Source organism: Cygnus olor, chromosome Z (genome assembly GCF_009769625.2).
Source record: "Cygnus olor isolate bCygOlo1 chromosome Z, bCygOlo1.pri.v2, whole genome shotgun sequence".
In the NCBI taxonomy this organism is placed as follows: domain Eukaryota; kingdom Metazoa; phylum Chordata; class Aves; order Anseriformes; family Anatidae; genus Cygnus; species Cygnus olor.
Window position 1 is genome coordinate 29,717,391 of NC_049198.1, and position 20,983 is coordinate 29,738,373.

At 35.6% G+C, this 20,983-nt stretch overlaps 1 protein-coding gene across 3 annotated transcripts in view; it reads right to left on the minus strand.

The window, feature by feature from the left end:
• KIAA2026 (KIAA2026 ortholog) overlaps window positions 1-20,983 on the minus strand; it is a 59,082-nt gene that overhangs the window by 25,055 nt on the left and 13,044 nt on the right. For 2 of the 3 annotated variants that reach the window (XM_040541929.1, XM_040541931.1), the window contains exons 4-5: window positions 9,271-9,347; window positions 2,514-2,603 (exon numbers count right to left, since the gene is read on the minus strand). In XM_040541929.1, the coding sequence (XP_040397863.1) occupies window positions 2,514-2,603; window positions 9,271-9,347 (167 nt within the window). The remainder of the gene's footprint in view (window positions 1-2,513; window positions 2,604-9,270; window positions 9,348-20,983) is intronic. The other variant, XM_040541930.1, reaches the window with a different exon arrangement.

Genomic DNA, 20,983 nt, shown 5'->3' on the forward strand with positions numbered 1-20,983 from the left:
TTCAAAAGGTATTGCAGATGTACAACAGAGTAGTGAAAATTCTTGCAAATAGGTTTATTATTACACTGTTGTGGGAGGAATTGGTAGTAATGCCTACATTTAAAATTATCCATGTCTTTCCTTTACATAACCCTGTTCTAATTTGCTTTTAACTTGCCAAAGAAATTTGTTTGAGCTAAATATCTCTCATGTCATTTGCTGGCTGAAGATGATGTTCTGAAAAGTGTCAGATACGAGTCCAACTATCTACAAAAATGCCAGCAAACAGTATGTTTACTCATGTTAAAGAAGTCTTATAGTTCAGCTCTCTCATTATAGACTCCAGTACTTCCAAAATCTGGAAAAGGAATTCCTTTTATGTAGTCTAGAATGATTTCCTTGGAAACAAAGGACAGTTAGGACAAAGAAAAAGGTTGTATGTTAAAGTCTTAATGTAAATTAGAAAAGCTATAGTTTTAATACACATTAGTATTTACCATAAGCTTTAAAGATTTCTATGAGAGTTTAACTCAGTAACATGTGTTAACAAATACTATAACTGGTATTACCAAGAGAGCTAGTCATGAAGAAGATTCACCATGAAAAAAAAAAAGCCATCAAGACAGATACCATGAAGTAGTAAGAACACCACCATCTCCACCATCTTCAGTTCCAAACAAGAAAAGGCCATGAACAGCCTCAAAATTATCATCATTTATCATATTAAAATGAGCTTTCACATTAGGCCACATTTGCATTGTCAAATCAGTTTCACTTAATATGCGAGGCACTACAGAAAACTGAAAGAAATTGTGAATGCTTCTGGAACTGCCAGTGCCATTTGTGTCAGAGCTGACAGACTAAAGTCTGCCTCTCTTCTAAAGTTATCTAACTTAATTATGCATGGCATTACTGGCATCAAAAATGCAACTCTAATAACTTCCCTTGCAAAGTGAAACCACATTTTGTCTAGCCAAGTTTGCTAACTTATCTTTTTATTTGTATTTTTTAGAAGTATGCAATTTCCCAATGTTTTAAATCAATACTTCACTGTTTCTTTATGATCACTTCTTCAGCAATCAATCCTAGTCTTTATTCTTTATGTAGTACTTCTATATCACAAGTGTTTAAAGACCCAGAATCATAATCAGATAGAGCTATACAAGCACGAAGAAAGATTGTCCTTACCTCACAACTTCTGACCACTGATTGAGTTGTATCTCAACTCCCCCGTACTTGAGAGTTTGTCTGGTTTTTAAGATGGTGTGATTAGAACTAAACATAGTATTCCTGCTGAAGTCATGCAACTTATTTACATAATGACATTATCAGATTTCAGTTCAAAGAGCAATTATGACATATTTAGCATTTGTCTACCCTTGAAGAAGTCTTGGTATGGTTTTACTAGTACGAAAAGTCTCACCTATACTAGGATTATGGATATGCTGATGTGTACTCTCATTTTTGGCTTTTTCTTCTATTGTTGACATAGCTTTTCTGATAACCTCTTGACATTCTTATCTTAAAACCAATCTGCAATTTAGCAACTACAAAATAACTTCAAGTGTAGTCACAATATCCAACGAAAGAAAGATAACTATTATGTTAAGTGTCTTCACTGAAATTTCTCTTTCAGTGCCTCTCCTGTACTGCGTCTCTCTCCTGTATTTAAAAAATTAGAAAGAAAGGATGTTTCTGCATGAGACTAAGGATATTCACATAAATTACCATCCTAATTTCTAAAGTATAGAAAAAGCAACAATTTTGTCTACTACTGCTCATAGGAAAGACAGAAATGCCTGCCAAAGGTTTAATAAAGAAAACTGCAGTGAAAAAATCATTACTAACAAGAGTTGGCTGTACAGGGACATTTAAATGAGCACAATTTATGTATTTAAAGCCAGCCCGCACCTTGGGGAGAATCAGTGCCTCCTAATGAAACCCCAAACATAGTGGATTCTCTTTCTAATGGTTATTCTTTTAAGTTTTTCAGCTGCATATACTCTCAGGGTACGTCATGGAAAATTTCTATCTCAATATTGTATCTAAAGCCAGATAGCATGCTTTCCTGTACAACCTACTTGAATACAAAACATAAGCAAAGCCAAATTTCGTAACTTATTTGCAAAATAAAAGTTAGGAATCCTAATAAACATCTTGACAGTCACGGCACAAGAAGATCTGATCAGTCCTGCATAGACAGATAAGAGAACCCTGCCCTGTAATTGCCTGTTGGCAAGAGTTTGTTCTCAAGGAACATATTTAACAGAAATGAACTGCTCCTTCTAAGGTATTACCACTACTCACATTTTATTCTGGCAGTGAAAAGTGCAAACAATTAGTTATCGAATTTACTTATCAAAAGAACATTGTGAACAGTGCACTACACACAGAAAAAATGAAGATTATGGTCTCCAACCTTATGAGGTTTCATGCAATCACTGAAAAGGCATAAAATCTTCAATCGACAGGCCTCAGCAAATAACTGGCATAGTTTTATACTCATACAAGAGAAAACTTTTTATGTCACATACCGATTTCTTTTTAATGTCCTCCAGATCTTTGAGTTCATTCTCAATCTTTGTGATTAATTCCCTGAGTTCATCAAGATTAGTGCAAATAAGCTAAAAAACAAATGAACATAAACACTTGGTAATGTGGGACTTGGAAAATGCACAATGAAGTCAAATAAAATCTAAAAGCACATGCTATTACTTGGTGCCAACCATGTGATTTTTATTTTCTTATATTATTTAATGTAAAAAAAACAGGACCTCTTCAAATCTAAGAAAGTACTTCACTTCAGATATAAATTGTATTTCTGCATATGAGCTTCCATTCCAAAATGTAGGTATTTTCTCAAAACTGCAGTGAATGACACAAATTACCAAATTTATCTCAAGCATAGCAATGAGTCAGAACAGGCTTGAGTACCAAACAATAACCTGGTGAATTAATATGTGCTAGCTTTGGACTATGCTGTGGTTATAATATTATTGCACTTGTTACAACTTTTCTATGAACAGAACCTTGTATGTTTATATGAAGTATTCCAGAAAGAAAACCTATGTCTATCAAAACTCTTTTGTTTTAGCAAAGGTAGTATATTTAATGCACTGGAATTTCTTCTTACTCCTGTTCTTAGCAAACAGCTTTTTACATTTTTCCTTTCACAATATGGATGTTATTTGCTTGAACAAATTTTCAAAGAAGCACAAATGACCTTTAAGTTTTGGCTTACTGTCACTTAGGGAAATTACAGGCTTACTAACCTGGAAATGATTAAGCTATTAGATTCATTCGGGCCGCTGCATCTAAAGACTTTTCCACCCTTAGGTGGGAATGTTTTCATTACTATTGAAAACATGTTGAAGTAACTTTAGAAAAAAAAAATCAACTCCAAGTAGGAAAAAAAAACAAAACACAAGAAGCCCACAAATACACTCTTATGATAAAATTGCTATCATTTTTTTTATGCCAAATCAGTAATTCACAACAATACATCTTTACTTCAGTTGCACATGATGTTCTAGATTTGGAGTAAATTCATACAAAAAACACTAAGTTGTTTCATTATTTTAACACAGAACAGACAATTTCAGCAAAACAAATTTCAGAAGCCTCCAATATCATACATACAACTATTTGCATAGTATTTGTGTACATTTAAGAGCATTAGGGAAATGGAGCAACTTCAACTAAAAGTTTAGTGTTCACATTCATAAGTTCAAAACAGAGAATGAATAAGGAAATTTTCACTGTGTTGCTGTAGACAAAGTGTGTAAAAATTAACTTCCAGACCGTTTCGCTCTTGATCCAGAAAATATTATTGCTATGGGAAACTCTATGAGGTTCAATATTGCACGTCTGTTTTACATGTAAAGAAGTTCCAAGTACATAAATGTAAAAGAGAAGCCAAATAATGTTTTTTCTTCTCCCATCTGGCCTGCAAACAAACCTATGATACAGCATTATTATACAAAAATGTGCAAGTTTGTCACATCAAGCCCTTGACGTAACTCAAAAAAGCCATAGGTAGAGATTTCCCTTTACACAATTATAACCCACTCCTTTATAACCACATATAACTCCATATGTAACTGACAATTCAGTTTTTGAATTGTATTGTTGCTTTTTATTTTCTCACATCAAACGTGTTTAATTCAGTGATCAAAGACAAAGCAAGAACTATGAACCAAAGAAAGATACTATCCGTTTAATTCTGTACTTCATTTGCTAGAAGTGCATGAACTTCTCTCTAAAAGTTCATTTGTAGTAAGGCAAGAGTTTTTTAAGAAGGATGACTTCAGTATCACGTTAGTTGAATGCTTTCCTGGAAATACCAATTTTATCTTTACCATACAGCTTCCACATGTCATCGGACAATTCAGGTTGCCAAACTTGTCACAGGTCCTAGTCCTGTTTCTCATTTTCAGAACAGTCACTTGAGACATAAGAATCCGATTTGCAAAATTGTCAGTGTGTATCAGTCCAAATTACATCAACATAAAAAAAAAACACAAAGCAAATATATAAAAATTAGTTGTCTTGGGGCTGGTAGTGACAGGGAAGAGTAATCAAATCTATGTCTCAATTTGGCATCAGAACAGATGTACTTTAAGGCTAATACCTGCGTACCACTTATCCACTGGTAAAACAATGAAGGTAGCATCAGTTCAGATTACAGGATGTATTGTCAAAATGAGTTTAGCATCTGAAACACTCCAACACTATGCTGAAAAAACTACAAAAGCATTCAAGAAGAAATCTGTATCTGTTTATAAAAAGCAGGATTTGAGATAAGATATTAAGGATATACACTGCTTGGGAAGGAGCTATTTCTGAAAATTCTATCATTTGGCCAACATTTTTTACACAATGAAGCCAGCATTTTGAAGTAAAGATGAGAAGAACAGTGATTTAAGAGTGGAGTGTATTCCGTACGTAAAACAGAAGGGAATTAAAGCTACAAAGATAAGTAGTTTGGGAATTTCTCAAATTTTAGATAACTGGCCTAAAAATTCTAATGCACTTACGGTCAAATTTTCATCATAGAATCATAGAATAGTTTGGGTTGGAAGGGACCTTAAAGATCACCTAGTTCCAACCCACCTGCCATTGGCAGAGACGCCACCCACTAGATCCAATTGGCCAAGGCTCCATCTAGCCTGCCCTTAAACACCTCCAAGGAATGGGGCATCCACAACATCTCTGGGCAACCTGTTCCAGTTCCTCACCACCCTCTGAGTGAAGAATTTCCTCCTAATGTCTAGTCTAAATCTCCCCTCTTTTAGTTTAAAACCATTCCCCCTTGTTCTGTCATTATCTGACTGTGCAAAGAGTCACTCTCCATCTTTTTTATAAGTCCCTTTCAAGTACTGAAAGGTTGCAATGAGGTCACCCTGGAGCCTTTTCTTCTGTAGGCTGAACAGCCCCAGGTCTCTCAGCCTTTTAAGGATGCCATTAGGATGCCTCAGCCATTAGGATGTATTAAGATCAGTAAAATTATCAGGAATTTCTAAAATTGTGTTGAATAAGTAATAGCTTATTTCAGCCTTTACGTACTATCTTACTTCAACAAGCTTAGCTTATGACTTCATTTATTTTGCAATATATTGCAAGAGAAAAAACAATGCTTTTCAATTATTTACATCATTATTATTTTAGGCACAGAATTTCAAACTTTTTTTTTCTTTTGCATTACATCTACTGACTGTCAGTAAACACAATAAAAGAAAATTTTCTTTACATCATCTTGATATAGAATCTAGCAGGTATTTCTCATAATGAGACTCTAATATACGTTTCAGGGTTCTTTGCTTATGGTTGTTAACTGCATGAACTTAGCAATTCAATTTTCTGCAAGCAATACTCCCTTTGTAAATTGGTTTATATGTTTAAACAGGTTAAGTGAAAGTGAATGCAAAAAGAAAGGTATTGATGTTACAATCTAATATTCCTGTCACATTCTGATAGTTCACTGTCGTTTCACGCACTGCTCTTGAGGAACACGCGTTCTAATTATCTATCATGAGAAAAAGAATCTGAAGAGAAAAAAAACATTTCCATCATGACTTAAAGGGAGTGAAAAATTACTCCCTACTCTCTAAAACATTACACAGTGACTTAAAGACCTGAGTTGTCAGTATTTCCATAAATGTACAAGTCACGTACATCAGTCATGTACATGTTCACTATACACAGGCATTTTCAGATCAGGCATGGGACTTACTACATATGGGCTGAACTTTCACAGGTAATAAGCATTCTGTTTTTCAACTGAACACAGAGGAAGCTTCACATATTGAGTTTTCCAGTAAATTTTCAAATTCAGTGTTGAACTTCTCCCATTAGGATACAATCTCAGATCCTGGTAATCTCTCAAAGACCCTCACTGCTTCCTAGAACCCCAAGGAGGAAAGACAGGAATAAGAAATCTCTCCAGATTTTTCTAAGGCAAGACAAGCACTATTCCAACTTGGGACTCTCCAGTGATCCCTTAGAATTAATAAATGAATTTTGTCGTTGTAAAAAAAAAAATAATGGAATCTGCGGATCTATTCATAAATACACAGCTAGTGCACTCCCCTGGATCATGGATGCTCCCTCCTTGACCCTATTTAACCAGTTGGAACTTCAGCCAAGCTTTGTAAACATAGAACACTTCAGTGTGGTTTTGTGCCTAAATTCAGGTTTTCTGCATGATTTTAAGTTACTTTCCCATGAAACTGTTCTTTTCTTACCACAATTTCCGAGTGGAAAATATCTAGATACCTCCTTTTTGAGCTCTGTATTTAATATAGACCACTGCTGATGAAAGTTGAAACTGTTAGACACAGTTACAGAAAAGCCAAAGTGTTAGCCCAGTTCCCTGAAACGTGTTCCTTCTTTAGTTATGGTACACACAGGTCTATATAGCTACGTGTGTATACAGGGATGGGAAAAGACTGGGAGGAAACACTACTGGACATAAAGGTACTTTGTAACAGGGACAGAGGTAGAAAAAAAACCACCTTAGTATCCTTGCTGTACAGGAGTATAATTATTGTCATTTCTCTAAAACATTAACAAGAAACAGTAACTATAACCTTGTAAATCAGAATTTATTTTAAAAGAAGTGCAACAACATTAAAAATATTAACAAAATATTAAAAACAGCATACGTTTTGTGTGCTTTTATTTGGTAAAGAGAATTTAATTGACAACTGCTTTTTTAAGAACAGCCTTGAGCTAAAAACTTGGTATAAGGTCTGAAATTACATATAAGTAGGGAGTGATGTTCATTGATCTTCACTGATCTGTGCTTTCACTGTTTTGTCCATGACATTCAAACTATGAGAGAATAGACAATCTGTGTGATGTTTCCTCAAAAGGATGTTTAAAACTGGCATTATAAACGTTAGGATTATTAAACACACTTATATCCTAATTTTCTTTGTTGTTGTTAATAATCAATTTTAATGTACAACTTGGGTCATTTGGTCTCTGTGACTGCATATATTAAAAAATGTAATAAGATTCATTTTCTCAGATTTAATTTTTTATTTATTTTTTTTTCAGTTAAAGGATTTACACTAAGATGCGGGATCTATTCCTATGAAATAAAGTACAGTATGGCTTTTACTTTTTTCTCTTTCTTACATCTGTAGACTGCAGGCATGTAAAACCGCTTATAAATTTTCAAAAAGGTTTCATTTATTTGCTTTCTTCCTTAAAAGAGCTAACGTTTAGATATGAATTGCAACATCTTTTATGGTTATACCCTCCCTTGCATGTTTCACTGTAAAGACTTGTCTTATTAAATATTTAAAAATATAGTCTCATCTTCAAATATTTACATGATCTTATGAAGTTTGGCAATCTATGTATGCAAAGTATCAAGACACATGCTTTACGCTGCTCTAAAGGTTTTAGGAGTATTGCAAATAGAAATGTTTTAATATTTGCAAGTGTTTGTAACACAGTCATAATAGTCTTGCCTGTCCTCTTGAAAAAGGAAAGTTAAATGTTTGAAAAGTTCCCTAATAAGTTCCCCTGTCATACTGACAGATCTTACCTTCACCTAAACCAGATCTAAAGCCTAGATTTGATCAAAAGAGATGGGATTATTTTGTTAAATTTTAATTAACATTTTACATAGGTAAATGTAAAAATGTTAATTTTGCATTTAAATAGATACAGAAACACACACTTTACCTTGGTTAGACAAGAAGTTAGGTTAAGTTTTAGATAATGTTTTAGACGGGCTATTTAAATGCAATAGTTTAATAATGTAAAACCCATTTCTAACTTAACTATGTACATCCATGGCATGCAATAAATGTGCTGAGAAAAAGAGAAATTTTTAGACACTACCTACTTTTTGGAGTTCTCTGGAATGATTTTAGCCACTACCACAGATACACAGATGAAAGTCAGAATACATTTAAATATCAGTCCTTACTCAATATTGACTACTAACCAATTTTACCACCGGAAATTCTAGTAACTCCACCTGAAACACACTGTCATAATGGATGAAAATAATTTATTGTGAGGATTTTACAGAACAGTTGTAGCTTAATGAGATTCTATTGACTCAGAAAAGCACAGACTGCTTTCTGAAAAAAAAAAAGTTTTATTCTTAAAACCAAAGGAGAACTTCAATTCAAGCAAGTATGCATACATAAATGGTGACTTACAACTTACGTACTTTAATACTTCTGTTACAGTACCATAAAAAACACATTATTATAATTACCACTCTCTGCATAGTGCTCTCTGGTCTAAAGGTCATGTGCAGATAAGAGGTAAAAGTTACAAACAGGATGAACACATGAACATACAGATTTTTTTTCAAAGCCTTCAGTAAATTAAGCTAGAATTCAATTCAAGGATCACAATGAAACACCTCATTAAAAAAAACAAACAACAAAACAAACAAACAAAACAAAAAACAATGACAACACAAAAAAATAACACACACAATTTTATCCTGGGAAATTATATCTACCTTATAAATTCCATGAACAACTACTGGTTCTCCATGTTTTGTCCTGCATCATATTTATCTGGGATCTTAAACAATACTGTGAAACACTACGTAAGCTGCATATAATAAAAGATCCTGAAATATTTTCTATTTAGAAAATGTGAAATGCATGTTTAAAAACATTATTAAATTAAACCTTTTAATCTGGAAAAGGGAAATTTACCTTTGATTAGGATTTCCAAGTTGTGTAAGACAGTAAAGGACTTAATATATAGGCATTCAGCTTTCAAGAATTTAAAACAAAAATTAAAATCATTTACCTGAAATTCTGGTATGGCAGTCTTTGTGACACCTTTCCTCTTCTTTGTGATTGCTTTTTTAGATACCGATTTTTTTCCTTTTAAGATTAAAAGAGAAAAGCTTCATAATGCTGTTGTACTTCATTAATAAAACCAAATTACATACAGACTTTAAAGTTAAACTATAACTAACAGATGGCTGACGGTGAGTCACGTAAACATGACGAATCAGAACTAGACGCAGCAATAGCAAACATTAAACTACAAGTATCTGTGGGGAAGTCTTTTCCCAAAAAAAAATAAAATAAAGAAAAAGAACAAATCCATTACAATGCTCATAATACACCACCAACAAATTAAGGTAACACTGCAAGAAATTTAATTCACGGAATAAACATTCACTTCAGTGTTCTGGAACAAGCAAAATCCAGAAGTTATGCCACAAACTTAAGAAATATAGTATCTTACCTGCAAGGTATGTTCTCTGACACTGCAAAGTGAACTACATATTAGGGTCTGGGACCTCTTTATGTTACAGTAAAAAATACCCTCAAAGCGCAAGCAATATCTAGAAATAACTAAACCGATATGCTAGTTACCAACGAAATCGGATTACTGATATGGTTACTCTGGCAGTGGCAAAGCCTAAAGTTTTCAGAAAAAAACACCTTCCTACTAGGGTCCTTCCAACTTAGCTATGCTATATTATGCTGTATATGAATGTAACAACAAAAACTTCCTGAAGACAAAGCAAGTGGTCAACTGCCTAAAGTACCAGGATTAACAGATTACACACATTTCTCAAAACAAGCGGCTGCATCACCCAGTCTTATATAAACTCAAGATAACGGAGATTCTTATAGTTATTTCTACATTCCTATGGCAAACTTTGACCTATTCATTTAGATTAAAACCATCACCATGAGATTATGCCAGCACTCACATTCTGGAGTCCTAAGCAGTAATTAAAAACCTAAGGAGTCATACAAACTATGCTGATTTAATTGTCAAATAGAATCATCACAGACTACTTGCTTTAACACAAATAAAGTCAGATTTGGTATTTGTATTTATGAAAAACAGGCAAGGATTGCATTTTTTTCTAATAGACGCTTGCTTGTGTTTGCAAAGATGTGCGTACATACACACACACACAATTAAACATGTATAATTAAACAAAACACATTGAGAAATTCTTCATATCTCAAGATAAAAAATCAATCATTAACCAATATTGGGTGGAGGGGAGGAATCAAATTTTTATTTTCCACTTACTACATTGTGAGGTTTCCTGAACATTGTACCTGAATCTGAAATAAAACACTATTAAGACAGGGCACAGGGCTAGATGGACTGCTGGTATCAACCCTGATTTGAAACTCCATATACTGAACACGTAACAAAATTTAAAGAGCTCTCAACTACCAAAAATAAGTGATCACAGACTTCACATTACAGGAAAAATGATAAAAATAAAGAAACATGTTTTATTAAAACAATGACCCAAACATTTTGACAACATGAAAAAAATGAATTATCAACATTTTTGTTATATATTTTAAGGAATCAGCTGCATTCAAAACATATTTGCTATGATTAAGAATAATGCTGTTCATTAAATGAACTAAAGCAGACATCTAATACAAACTTTCTTGACAGACTGACTAAAAAAGAAGTCTGGACATATGGTGGTTACTTAACACCATAAAACAATGTTATCTGGCAAGAACATAAAGAAATAAAAACATGGGGCTGCCAGACCATCTTGCTTCGTCTTTAAAGAAAGAATTTTAATCTCAATAGGATTAAAATTAAAATGAAAATTTTATTTCAGTATTTTCAACATATTTTAAAACAAATATTTCATATTTTCAGCTTCAGGTGCTGTACGATGCAGTGTAGTTTGAAAAATGTAATGTAGATAACAGACACGTGTTCTCTCTTTGCCCCACCACTCCCTTCTGAAACAGCGGAAAAATGAAGAATTAATAACCAAAAGCTTAAGTAAATATTTCTTCCTTTGCAGCAACACCTGAAGTACATGCAGTAGGAAAGATATGGGGTAACAGACAGAACAAGAAGAATGGAAAAACTGATTAGAAGCACAAGAAAATTGAGCCCAATCTACAGTGTAATCTGAATCAAGGTTTAAAAAAAAAAAAAGTCTTCTTAGAAAAGAAAGGGGTAAAAAAAAAGAAATGAAATATAGCCCAATCTATGCATTATCAAAATATGGCTAATAGAATATATGTACCATAAGACCCACACAATTAGTTCCCTAGCTGACATCCTCTGTGAACTAATAATATACCTGTACAGTGTAGCACTGCAGTCTCATTCCCACTTTAAGACTACACACACACCAGATGTCCTATATCCTGTGCTACCACATATCACAAAACAAAAAAAAGAAAACACAACACGTATTTGCACTACTAGAGAGACTTAATATATATATAGCAAACTAACTTCGAGAAACTCATCTTCTACCTTAATAATGTCCTTGTAAAATAACATATTTAAATTCAAAAGAAGAAAAGTTATAGCAATAGTATTGATAAGCTCTTAAAAAAAAAAAAAAAAAGAGTAATCCCTGGTTTTCCTCATTCACCAAGTTCTTTTGCTCCAAAATAGAACAAAACACAACAAAGGTGATAAAGGAATGATTTAAAAAAACTTTTACTTAGTACTTCCTGGGATAAACTCACCTGTGTCCAGTTTCCAGACTAACTTTGGTACCTACAAGTAAGTGAATTTGAATACTTTTAAGTGGGAATGTCTTTTAATAAAATTATGAAGGATTAGATTTCTACGGTAAACATCTATTGAGATCTTGGAGTTTAGATTCTAAAATGACAAGCAGATGCGTTCAGCAAAAACAGCAATGGCAAGGGATGTCAGCCTCCACCAGCTGCCTAGTACTGGCCCTGTCACACAAAGCATGGCCATGCAAACACGTCAGCCCTACCTCCACAGAGCACAGTCACTAAGCTAAACCACCAGTCCTGTATGGAGAGTAAGGGGTTGAATAGGCACCCTGCGAGCGGCAATTTCTCAAACCACTCCACTGAAATCTGCTAGAGCTTTCTTGCCCATAAACCTAGGTAAAGAGACTGTTTAAAAGGGCTTAAATGACTCACTTCAACAAAAAAAGTAACGTTACCAAGAGCAACTAGATGTATTTTGAACCATAGCCCACTGTACCTTTCAGAGCATACTCAATGTACACATTTAATTGCTGAAAAAAATCAGAGCCAGAAAAACACAACAACAAAAAATAATAATCAAATAAATAAAAAATAAATCCTAATGAAGAAGCTGATATGCATCCTTTCTTCATGTTATTTGTACTGACCCAACATACCCTGCCTGTTTCCCATTTCTCAGTCTCCTGTTTTTACTAACTGTAATTTAGAAACCGTTCAACAATAGTTCTACACAGAGATAAAGTAGTCACAAAATAACAGAATGGTTGAGGCTGGAAGGGACCTCTGGAGGTCATCTGGTTCAACCTCCCCGGCTCAAGCACTGACACCAAGAGTGGGGTGCCCAGTACTGTGTCCAAGCAGATTTTGAAGATCTCCAAGGAGGGAGACTACACAGCCTCTCTGGCCAGTTCGTGCCACTGAATGTCCAGTCATTTCAGTACAAAAATTCTCATAGGGGAACAGAGGAACAGTAGCTCAATAAATAGATTTCTATCTTTAGAGGTCTTCAAGACATAGCTAGACAAAGTCACAGCTGACATGATCTGGCATCTGTGACAGTAGTACTTTAAACAAGGAACCAGACTACGTGACCTCCAGAGGTTCCTTCCAACCAACTTTTCTATGCCCGTGGCTCTTTAAAAGAGTGCCTGGCAGGGTATACGTACATTAGTAACAAATGCATAGCAATCAGTAACTCAAGGAAACACTACACAGATGGAACATAAATCAGACAATGCTTTCACCCAATCTATTTGTTTACGCTTCTCCTCCCTAATCACATAAGAATGAAATGATAACACTCTCCATCAAAATAAATCAAGAGTTTCCCAAACCAAAACAAGAAGACTGAAGAAGATGATGATCTTGAAATACTGAGGAGGTCTTGTTCTTCAGTAGTTGCAACTACATAAAGGAAGTTACTGTTACACCTACCATCTGGAGGCACTAACAATGGCCTCCCATTCCAATCGTTACAAGTTATTTTTTGTGTGGTAGAGAAATACTTATTTGGACAAGTACTCAATAAATGTTTTATAAAGATTGATAATTAGATATTAGTGTATTCTTATTCCTGTTTCTGTTACATGGCAGTACTTGTAATGAAGATTAACACTGTACTGCACTTTTTTTTTTTATATAAAGTTCAATTTCAATTTCACCTCGAGTGCTGTGTTCAGTTTTGGGCCCCTCGCTACAAGAAGGACATCAAGGTGCTCGAGCGAGTCCAGAGAAGGGCAACGAAGCTGGTGAGGGGTCTGGAGAACAAGTCTTAAGAGGAGCAGCTGAGGGAGCTGGGGTTGTTCAGCCTGGAGAGGAGGAGGCTCAGGGGCGACCTTATCGCTCTCGATAGGTACATTAAAGGAGGGTGTAGCGAGTTAGGGGTTGGTCTATTCTCCCACGTGCCTGGTGACAGGACGAGGGGGAATGGGCTAAAGTTGCGCCAGGGGAGGTTTAGGTTGGATATTAGGAAGAACTTCTTTACTGAAAGGGTTGTTAGGCATTGGAATGGGCTGCCCAGGGAAGTGGTCGAGTCACCATCCCTGGAGGTCTTTAAAAGACATTTAGATGTAGAGCTTAGTGATATGGTTTAGTGGAGGACTTGTTAGTGTTAGGTCAGAGGCTGGATTGGTGATCTTGGAGGTCTCTTCCAACCTAGATGACTCTGTGATTCTGTGATAAAGTCAGCACTTCTTTTAAAAGAAAAAAAGCATTATTTCCCCTTAATGGAATTACACCATAACATTACTGAATAAGGAAGACTGATTTGTATTCAAATATATACAGATCAAAAATATATTAAAATAATTCTACTTTGCTACAAATGGAAGTATTCCAAAGCTAGGAAATGTCAGCCTACATTATTCCTGTATAAACTTTTATTCATCCACTACAAAGATTCAAGTGCGCCATGATTACTAAGTATGTCTCCACACTGATTCTTCCAACAGGCTCCATATCTCACTTGGGTTTCAGTTCAGACGAAAAGAGGATATGAGACATCTTACTTGGACAGAAGTTGCAACTCTCATCTCTTTTCCCCTCCCATACCACAGGAGAGGATCAGCTCTTTGCACTCCATTTCCAGAGCTAAGCCATTTGTGAGACTAGGGAAGGGACAACTACAGACATCTAAGGCAAGTGCCCTTCCGTGTTCAGTGAACAAATCAAGAACGTGCAACAAATGAGTGCTCCTTTCATTCTCTACCAGAGAATAAAGAGAAAAAATAAACAAACATCTTATTTTTCAAGCAAACTGCAACGTATTAACCTAAATTAAACTATAATTCAGTTATCTATGGATAGAAAATAAAAACTCTCTAGGAATTTGAGATAGTATTTCTCTCCAATAATGTGATACCAACCTACATCCAGGGCTGGTAGCATCACAGCACAAAAGCTGAATTGGTATATTTCCTGACTTCACCTGCTGACACAATGACTTGAATATCAAACTGAAACAAGTACACTGTCAATATGCTTTCAATCTACATTAAAGGACAGTGCAGTTGTGTAACACTTCAGCTATCACACCTTTTTTTTTTTTTTTTTAATGAAAACAAACTCCATCTTGTGGCAGGAATGCAGGAAAATACCTTTTTTTTTTTTTTCCCCACAGAGCAAGCCCCTGCTCACCCCTAGAAGCTGGAAACTATATTAAACACACACAAGTAACATTAACTTGAATACTAGACAACTTGGATACCTTAACTTGGATACTAGATACCTGTCCCACTAGACGAGTTTTGAAGTTTGAAGGATGATGAAGGAAACCTGTACATTGAGTATCAGCATAAGCCAATAACAGAGGTAGCTGAAAGCAATAAAGTAAATATGAAATAAATGCTGTTCTCTGAAAAGTAGATTTCAAAGTAACTGAAGGTTCTATCGGAGGGCACTCATTGAAATACTGCTTGAAACAATGTATTCCTGGTTTCATGTGTCACTCAAGTCCTTAGTTAAAGACAGTATTTAATAAACAAAAAAAAACAGAATTAACAAAAATAACTCAAAAGTGAACAATTTTTACATCACTGCTTTTTAATTTAAAATTCTAAATTAATGGTGATCATCAGAGTGAATGAAGCAGAAGAAATACAACTTCAGTGAATTACTTCTATTTTGAGCTATCATCTGTTCTAATCTCTATTCCAAGAGATAGGATGATTTCTGATAGTTAAGTGCTGACTGTAATTGATTTTCCTTCATCATTACTTTCCTCATCTAGCAATCCTGTCAGCAGGGATTCACGATTGACCAGCTTGATAAACTTCTGCAACAAAATGCCCAGCTTCACAGATGAGGGGAGAGCAGTGGATATTGCCGAGCTGGACTTCAGGAAGGCCTTTGACACTGCCTCCCAGAAGGTCCTCAGAGACAAGCTGCTGATTTGTGGGGTAGATGGGCAGACAGTGAGATGGACTGAAAACTGGCTGAATGGCCAGGCCCAGTGGGTGGTGACCAACAGAATGAAGTCTACTTGGGGGCCAGTAACTGGTGGTACACACCACAGGTTAATGCTGGGGGCAATACTGGTCAACATCATCATTAAGGATCTGGATGATGGCTGCAGTATATCCTCTCAGAACTGGGAGGAGCAGTTAACATGCCAGAGGTCATGCTGCCATCTAGAGGGACCTTGACAGCTGGAGAAATGGGCTGACAGGAACCTCAGGAAATTCAACAAGGAGAAGCGCAAAGACCTGCACCTGGTCAGGAACAACCCCAGGCACCCAGCTGGAGACCAGCTTGGCAGAAGAGGCCCTGGGGTTCCTGTTGGATACCCAGTTGAGCAAGACACAGCTTGCCTTTGCAGCAAATGGTTGCTAGCAGGTGGTAGGAGGTCACCCTTCCCCTCTGCTCAGCATTGGTGAACCTGCACCTGGAGTATGGGAGCCAGTGCTGGCCAGACAGATGTGGAGAGTCAAATTAAGGGCCACAGAGATGGAGGGACTGGAGCACCTCTTCTATGAGGAAAAGCTGAGAAAGCTGTGACTGTTCAGCCTACAGAAGAGAAGTGTAAGGGGAGATCTTACTAATGTATATAAATCCTTAAAGTGATAGTGCAAAAAAAACACAGCCAGGCTCATTTCTGTAGTGTGCAGTGACAGGACAAGAGGCAGTGGGCACAGAATGAAACACAGCAGACTGCCTGAACATCAGTAAATTTTTTTTTTTTAAACTGTGCAGGTGACCAAGTACTTGCACACGTTGGCCAGAGAGGTTGTGGAGTCTCTCTTCTTGTAGATCTTCAAAATCCGCCTGGACAACATCCTGGACAACCTGCTCTGGGTGACCTTACCTGAGCACAGAGGTTGGAAAAGATGTCTTCCACAGGAGCATTCCGACCTCCACCATTCTATGATTCTACAGATCTATGATTTCTGATCAAGTCATTTGTTAACAAAGTCATTGCTGAGAGTGAAAAAAGAGTTCACAGATCCTTTACATTTATTCCTTTTAAATAGTATGCTGTCTGAATACTTCTGTTCTAAGATTTATCGGAAATCAACATTTTATTAGAATAGAGCCCTTTAGCCAGCTCTGAGAAAATTCTTGGAAATGCTCTTGACATTTGTAAACTACCTCAGCAAGAGCAATACAACCCATTTATAGTTATCGTAATGTAAATCATCTTGACTTGAAAATGGGAATATTTCTAAAGATTGTGTAGAACTTCATTATGAATGTTCAAGACCTTATGGCTCCTGTTTGAAGATGTCAATCAGTGCTTTAAATTATAAAATGACAATATCATAGAGTAGTAATTCAATTTTTGCAGCATATGCAGCAGAGCCTTATTTCCCCAGAAGAAGAAAGGTGGTTTTAACATTAAACTGCAAAAATTCCTGCTTCTTCATTGCATTCTAGATGCAACTCCACTGTTCCCAAATCAAGAAAACAGCAAGAGTTTTCCTCTTTGCAAATTTGTAATAAATAGCACATCTTTCAAAGGTTTGTCAAGATCTGAACATGTCCTGCTTCCTTATTGCTTTCCTGATCTTCTATCTTGACCCCAGCATCTCTCCTTTCATAAAACGTAACACGCAGTGATCTGGAAAACGAAGCATTACTACAGACTTCTGAATCTTCCACATTGACCTTGCATATACTTTTATATAGTTAAAACAGCAATGCAGGTCTGAACAAGTGCATTAACAATGCTGACTTACAGAACAATGGAAGTAAATCCAATTGTACATGTTTCCAGGTTTATTAAAGTTGCATCAAGCCACAGTGTCTGTCATCAAGAACACTGTTACAACTTGCAAAAGAAAAGAAACCACAAGTATTTGTAGAACACCTCCTTTAAAGTTTTCAACATTGTTAATGGGCTGTTCCAGATATAGAGACAAGACACCATTACAACAAAGTTTTTTCCACTCTGAAGACAAAGGTGAAGACAAAACCCCCAAGGACAGTATACCAGATACTACAAAACTGCTGCCAGGCTGTTAAATTCATTCGTTCACATTCAGGTAGAGCTTTATCTCATACACAAAACTTAAAAAATAAATTTAAAAAAATACCCAAATACTTAAAGAAATACTCTGATGAAATAAAAATACTGTAAAATAAAGTTTAAGCAGATAGATTGCTATTAACCTTTTTGAGCACAAGTATAGGGTATAGAATTTTCATTAAGGTTCTTCTAAAGGATAATCTTTCAAGAAACTGCTGAAATTACAGCAGATGTGTGTTATATTGGGGTTTTCTATACCAACTGGAATATAAGAGACTGAAATTACACTTACTTCAACGTCTGCTTCAGGCACATCAAAGCAGCCTCTTATCCCTCCTGTTTTCTCAACCCCCTGGATGTTTTGAATTTCATCCAATCCCTGTTTCAAGTACACAGTTAAAATTCTTGTGCTTTTATATTGTGCCTTGCACTGCAAACTTTGCTGTTCCCCATGATCTACTTCAGCATAGCTGTCAAGATCCAACAAGCCTATTACTATTGACACCATCCGAACCATGGTTTTACATCCTAATTCATCTAAATCCAGTAATAACATCTATTTTAAATGGATATCCAATATGCTAGTTGCTTACGGAATTACCCTCATGTGTCTGTCCTTCTATCACAGACATTCACTTCTCAACCGTTTATAACTCATCACCTTCTTGAAAGATAAGAATATTTGCTCTTCAGATGCCTTTTCACTCCTTGTCTACATGTACAGCAAGACAAACGTTGAGCTTCCCAGAAGAATGTTATTACCTTCTAGGTGTGAAGATGTGGGAAGTCAAAGTCTGACTTCAGAACACTAAACGCTCTGATCTATGCTGAGGTTAGACCTTGATTACACTTCCCCTCTTATTCAGTACTACTGTCTGCAATACTGACTCAGAACACTGGCACAGTAATAATCACAACCTTGTATCAAAGATACAGATTCAATAACATGATTACATCTTCCATTTCATAACTTCTAAAGAAGTTCCATATCTGTGGCAACAGTTAAAACATGGTCATATTCTCCAGTAAGTTTTGCTCACAGTAGTTATGAAAAGTTTTCAGCTAAAAACTACCCAGCCAATCTACATTCATAAACACCATGTTTTGGGTATCCCCTTACCAGTGCTACAGCAAGTCAGTAATTTGGCAATCATGTTAATTGAAACATGAACTGTAATTCAAATTTAACTGCCTTAGAAAATCCATCCAAAAAGAAAATACCTTGTCAAAAATTAAGGAAAGGTTCTCACTTTCCCATTCCTGATGATCTGTACTATATTCCTTAAAAGTATAAGAGAGAAAAAAGAGCAATGATTGCTATGAGCATATATAAATCAGTATTTTTGTGAATTCAGAAGAGGTTTTACCAAGTCACTTTCACTGTTCTACACTGAAAGGATATTGTCAAAGAAAAAATAAAGTTTTAGAAGAGCTTTGAGGAATACTATTTAACCTTAAAAATGACAAAACAGTAAGAAGCAATTTCTGTTGCATGGCATTATCACGAGTTCATTCCTCCAATCTACTCCTCTCCTGTCCAGTTCAGCCAAATACATGTAGGACTAATGGAGATTTCACAAGCATAGGAAGGTAAACTATCACATAGATCCATAATCCTCTAAGAAAACTTTCCTCCAGCAAGGTCAGAATAACAAGGGAAATCCCCCAAAGATTAAGAGATAAAAAACAAAAGAGTACCAAATTTGTAGGACCTTTCATATCATGCTCAGGACTGCTTGTCACCTACAGGTGACAAACAATGTCTCACATTCTCCTTTGGAATGGAAACAAAGATGTCACGTCAGCATAACTTGGGACTATACAGCGTATCAAGTCGTTAGACAGGAAAAGTCAGTGGAGAAGAGGAATCTCCATTATTTGTTATTCACTGACACAAGAGCTCTGTGTTAAGGTTGCAAAACTCCAAGCAAGCACCATCAGACACATGGCAGAAAGCTTTGCTCATCTCTTCTGGATTTCCTCCTGTACTAACACACTTTTCCTGTTTGAAAGTGACAATGAAAGGGAGTAACTCTACAACCACAGTGTTCTCTGACAACAAAAATACGTATAATTAAAACCTAAGCTCAGATGACTAACTGCATTATTTCTCAGTAGATACTGGTCTACTGTCACAGAAACTTTAATATACAGGAATTGTTTTCTGCATTAAGTTACCTCTGGTGACATTAAGCTCCTTATGACAAAATATGGAATTGGAAAAACAGAAGCACATAGCATCCTACTGCTGAATTTACTCTTCATTCATGAAAGACACACATTACAACTGAAAGAACAACTGTTTTAACTCACATAGTTTTTGTGATGTAAAGTGTGTGAAATGCGAATATGAAAATATTTTCTCATAAAACTCAGCATAAAGCACAAAAATGATAATTGGATAAATCACCTCCATTACAACCCAGTATTAGACCAACTTTAGGTAAGTCTTGGAATTAAGAAACTGTAAAATCCAAGCTCCAGCTATACTGGTTAATATACGTAAGGAATAAGGAAAAGCCAGGGATTTCCATCTTTACTTTTACTATCCAGTGCACCAAACACAACATACAAAAACAAAAACTGGCTGGAAGAAGGTTCTCTTTTGAGAGAGTATCAGTTAAAGACAGGAATTAGAACTGAAAGACCTGTCTATACTCAGGAATTGCTATTCACTATATTAAAATGAGCATTACAGTTTCCACCAGCAGTGCAAGATTAAGTTTTTGATCTACTCAAGACCAAGAATTCTTTAATGTTAGAGACCACAAATTAGAAGTTAAAATAAGAAAGTATTCAGAAATTACATCGTCAAATACATACCAGATATATAAACACATTTGTTCTGTGAGAACTGTTAGTTACACATTTCTTTAAAAAAAGTCATGTCAGCATTTACAGTTCATCTAACATCACTTCAATTTTTTTCTCTTCATCCTTAATAACAAAAAACCTTGTAACTATAAGAGAATTCTGCTAACATGCTATTGAGTATATCAAGTAACACGACTGAGTAAAACAGGAACCTTTTTTGAACCTTCCATAGTTTTGTAAATGACATAAA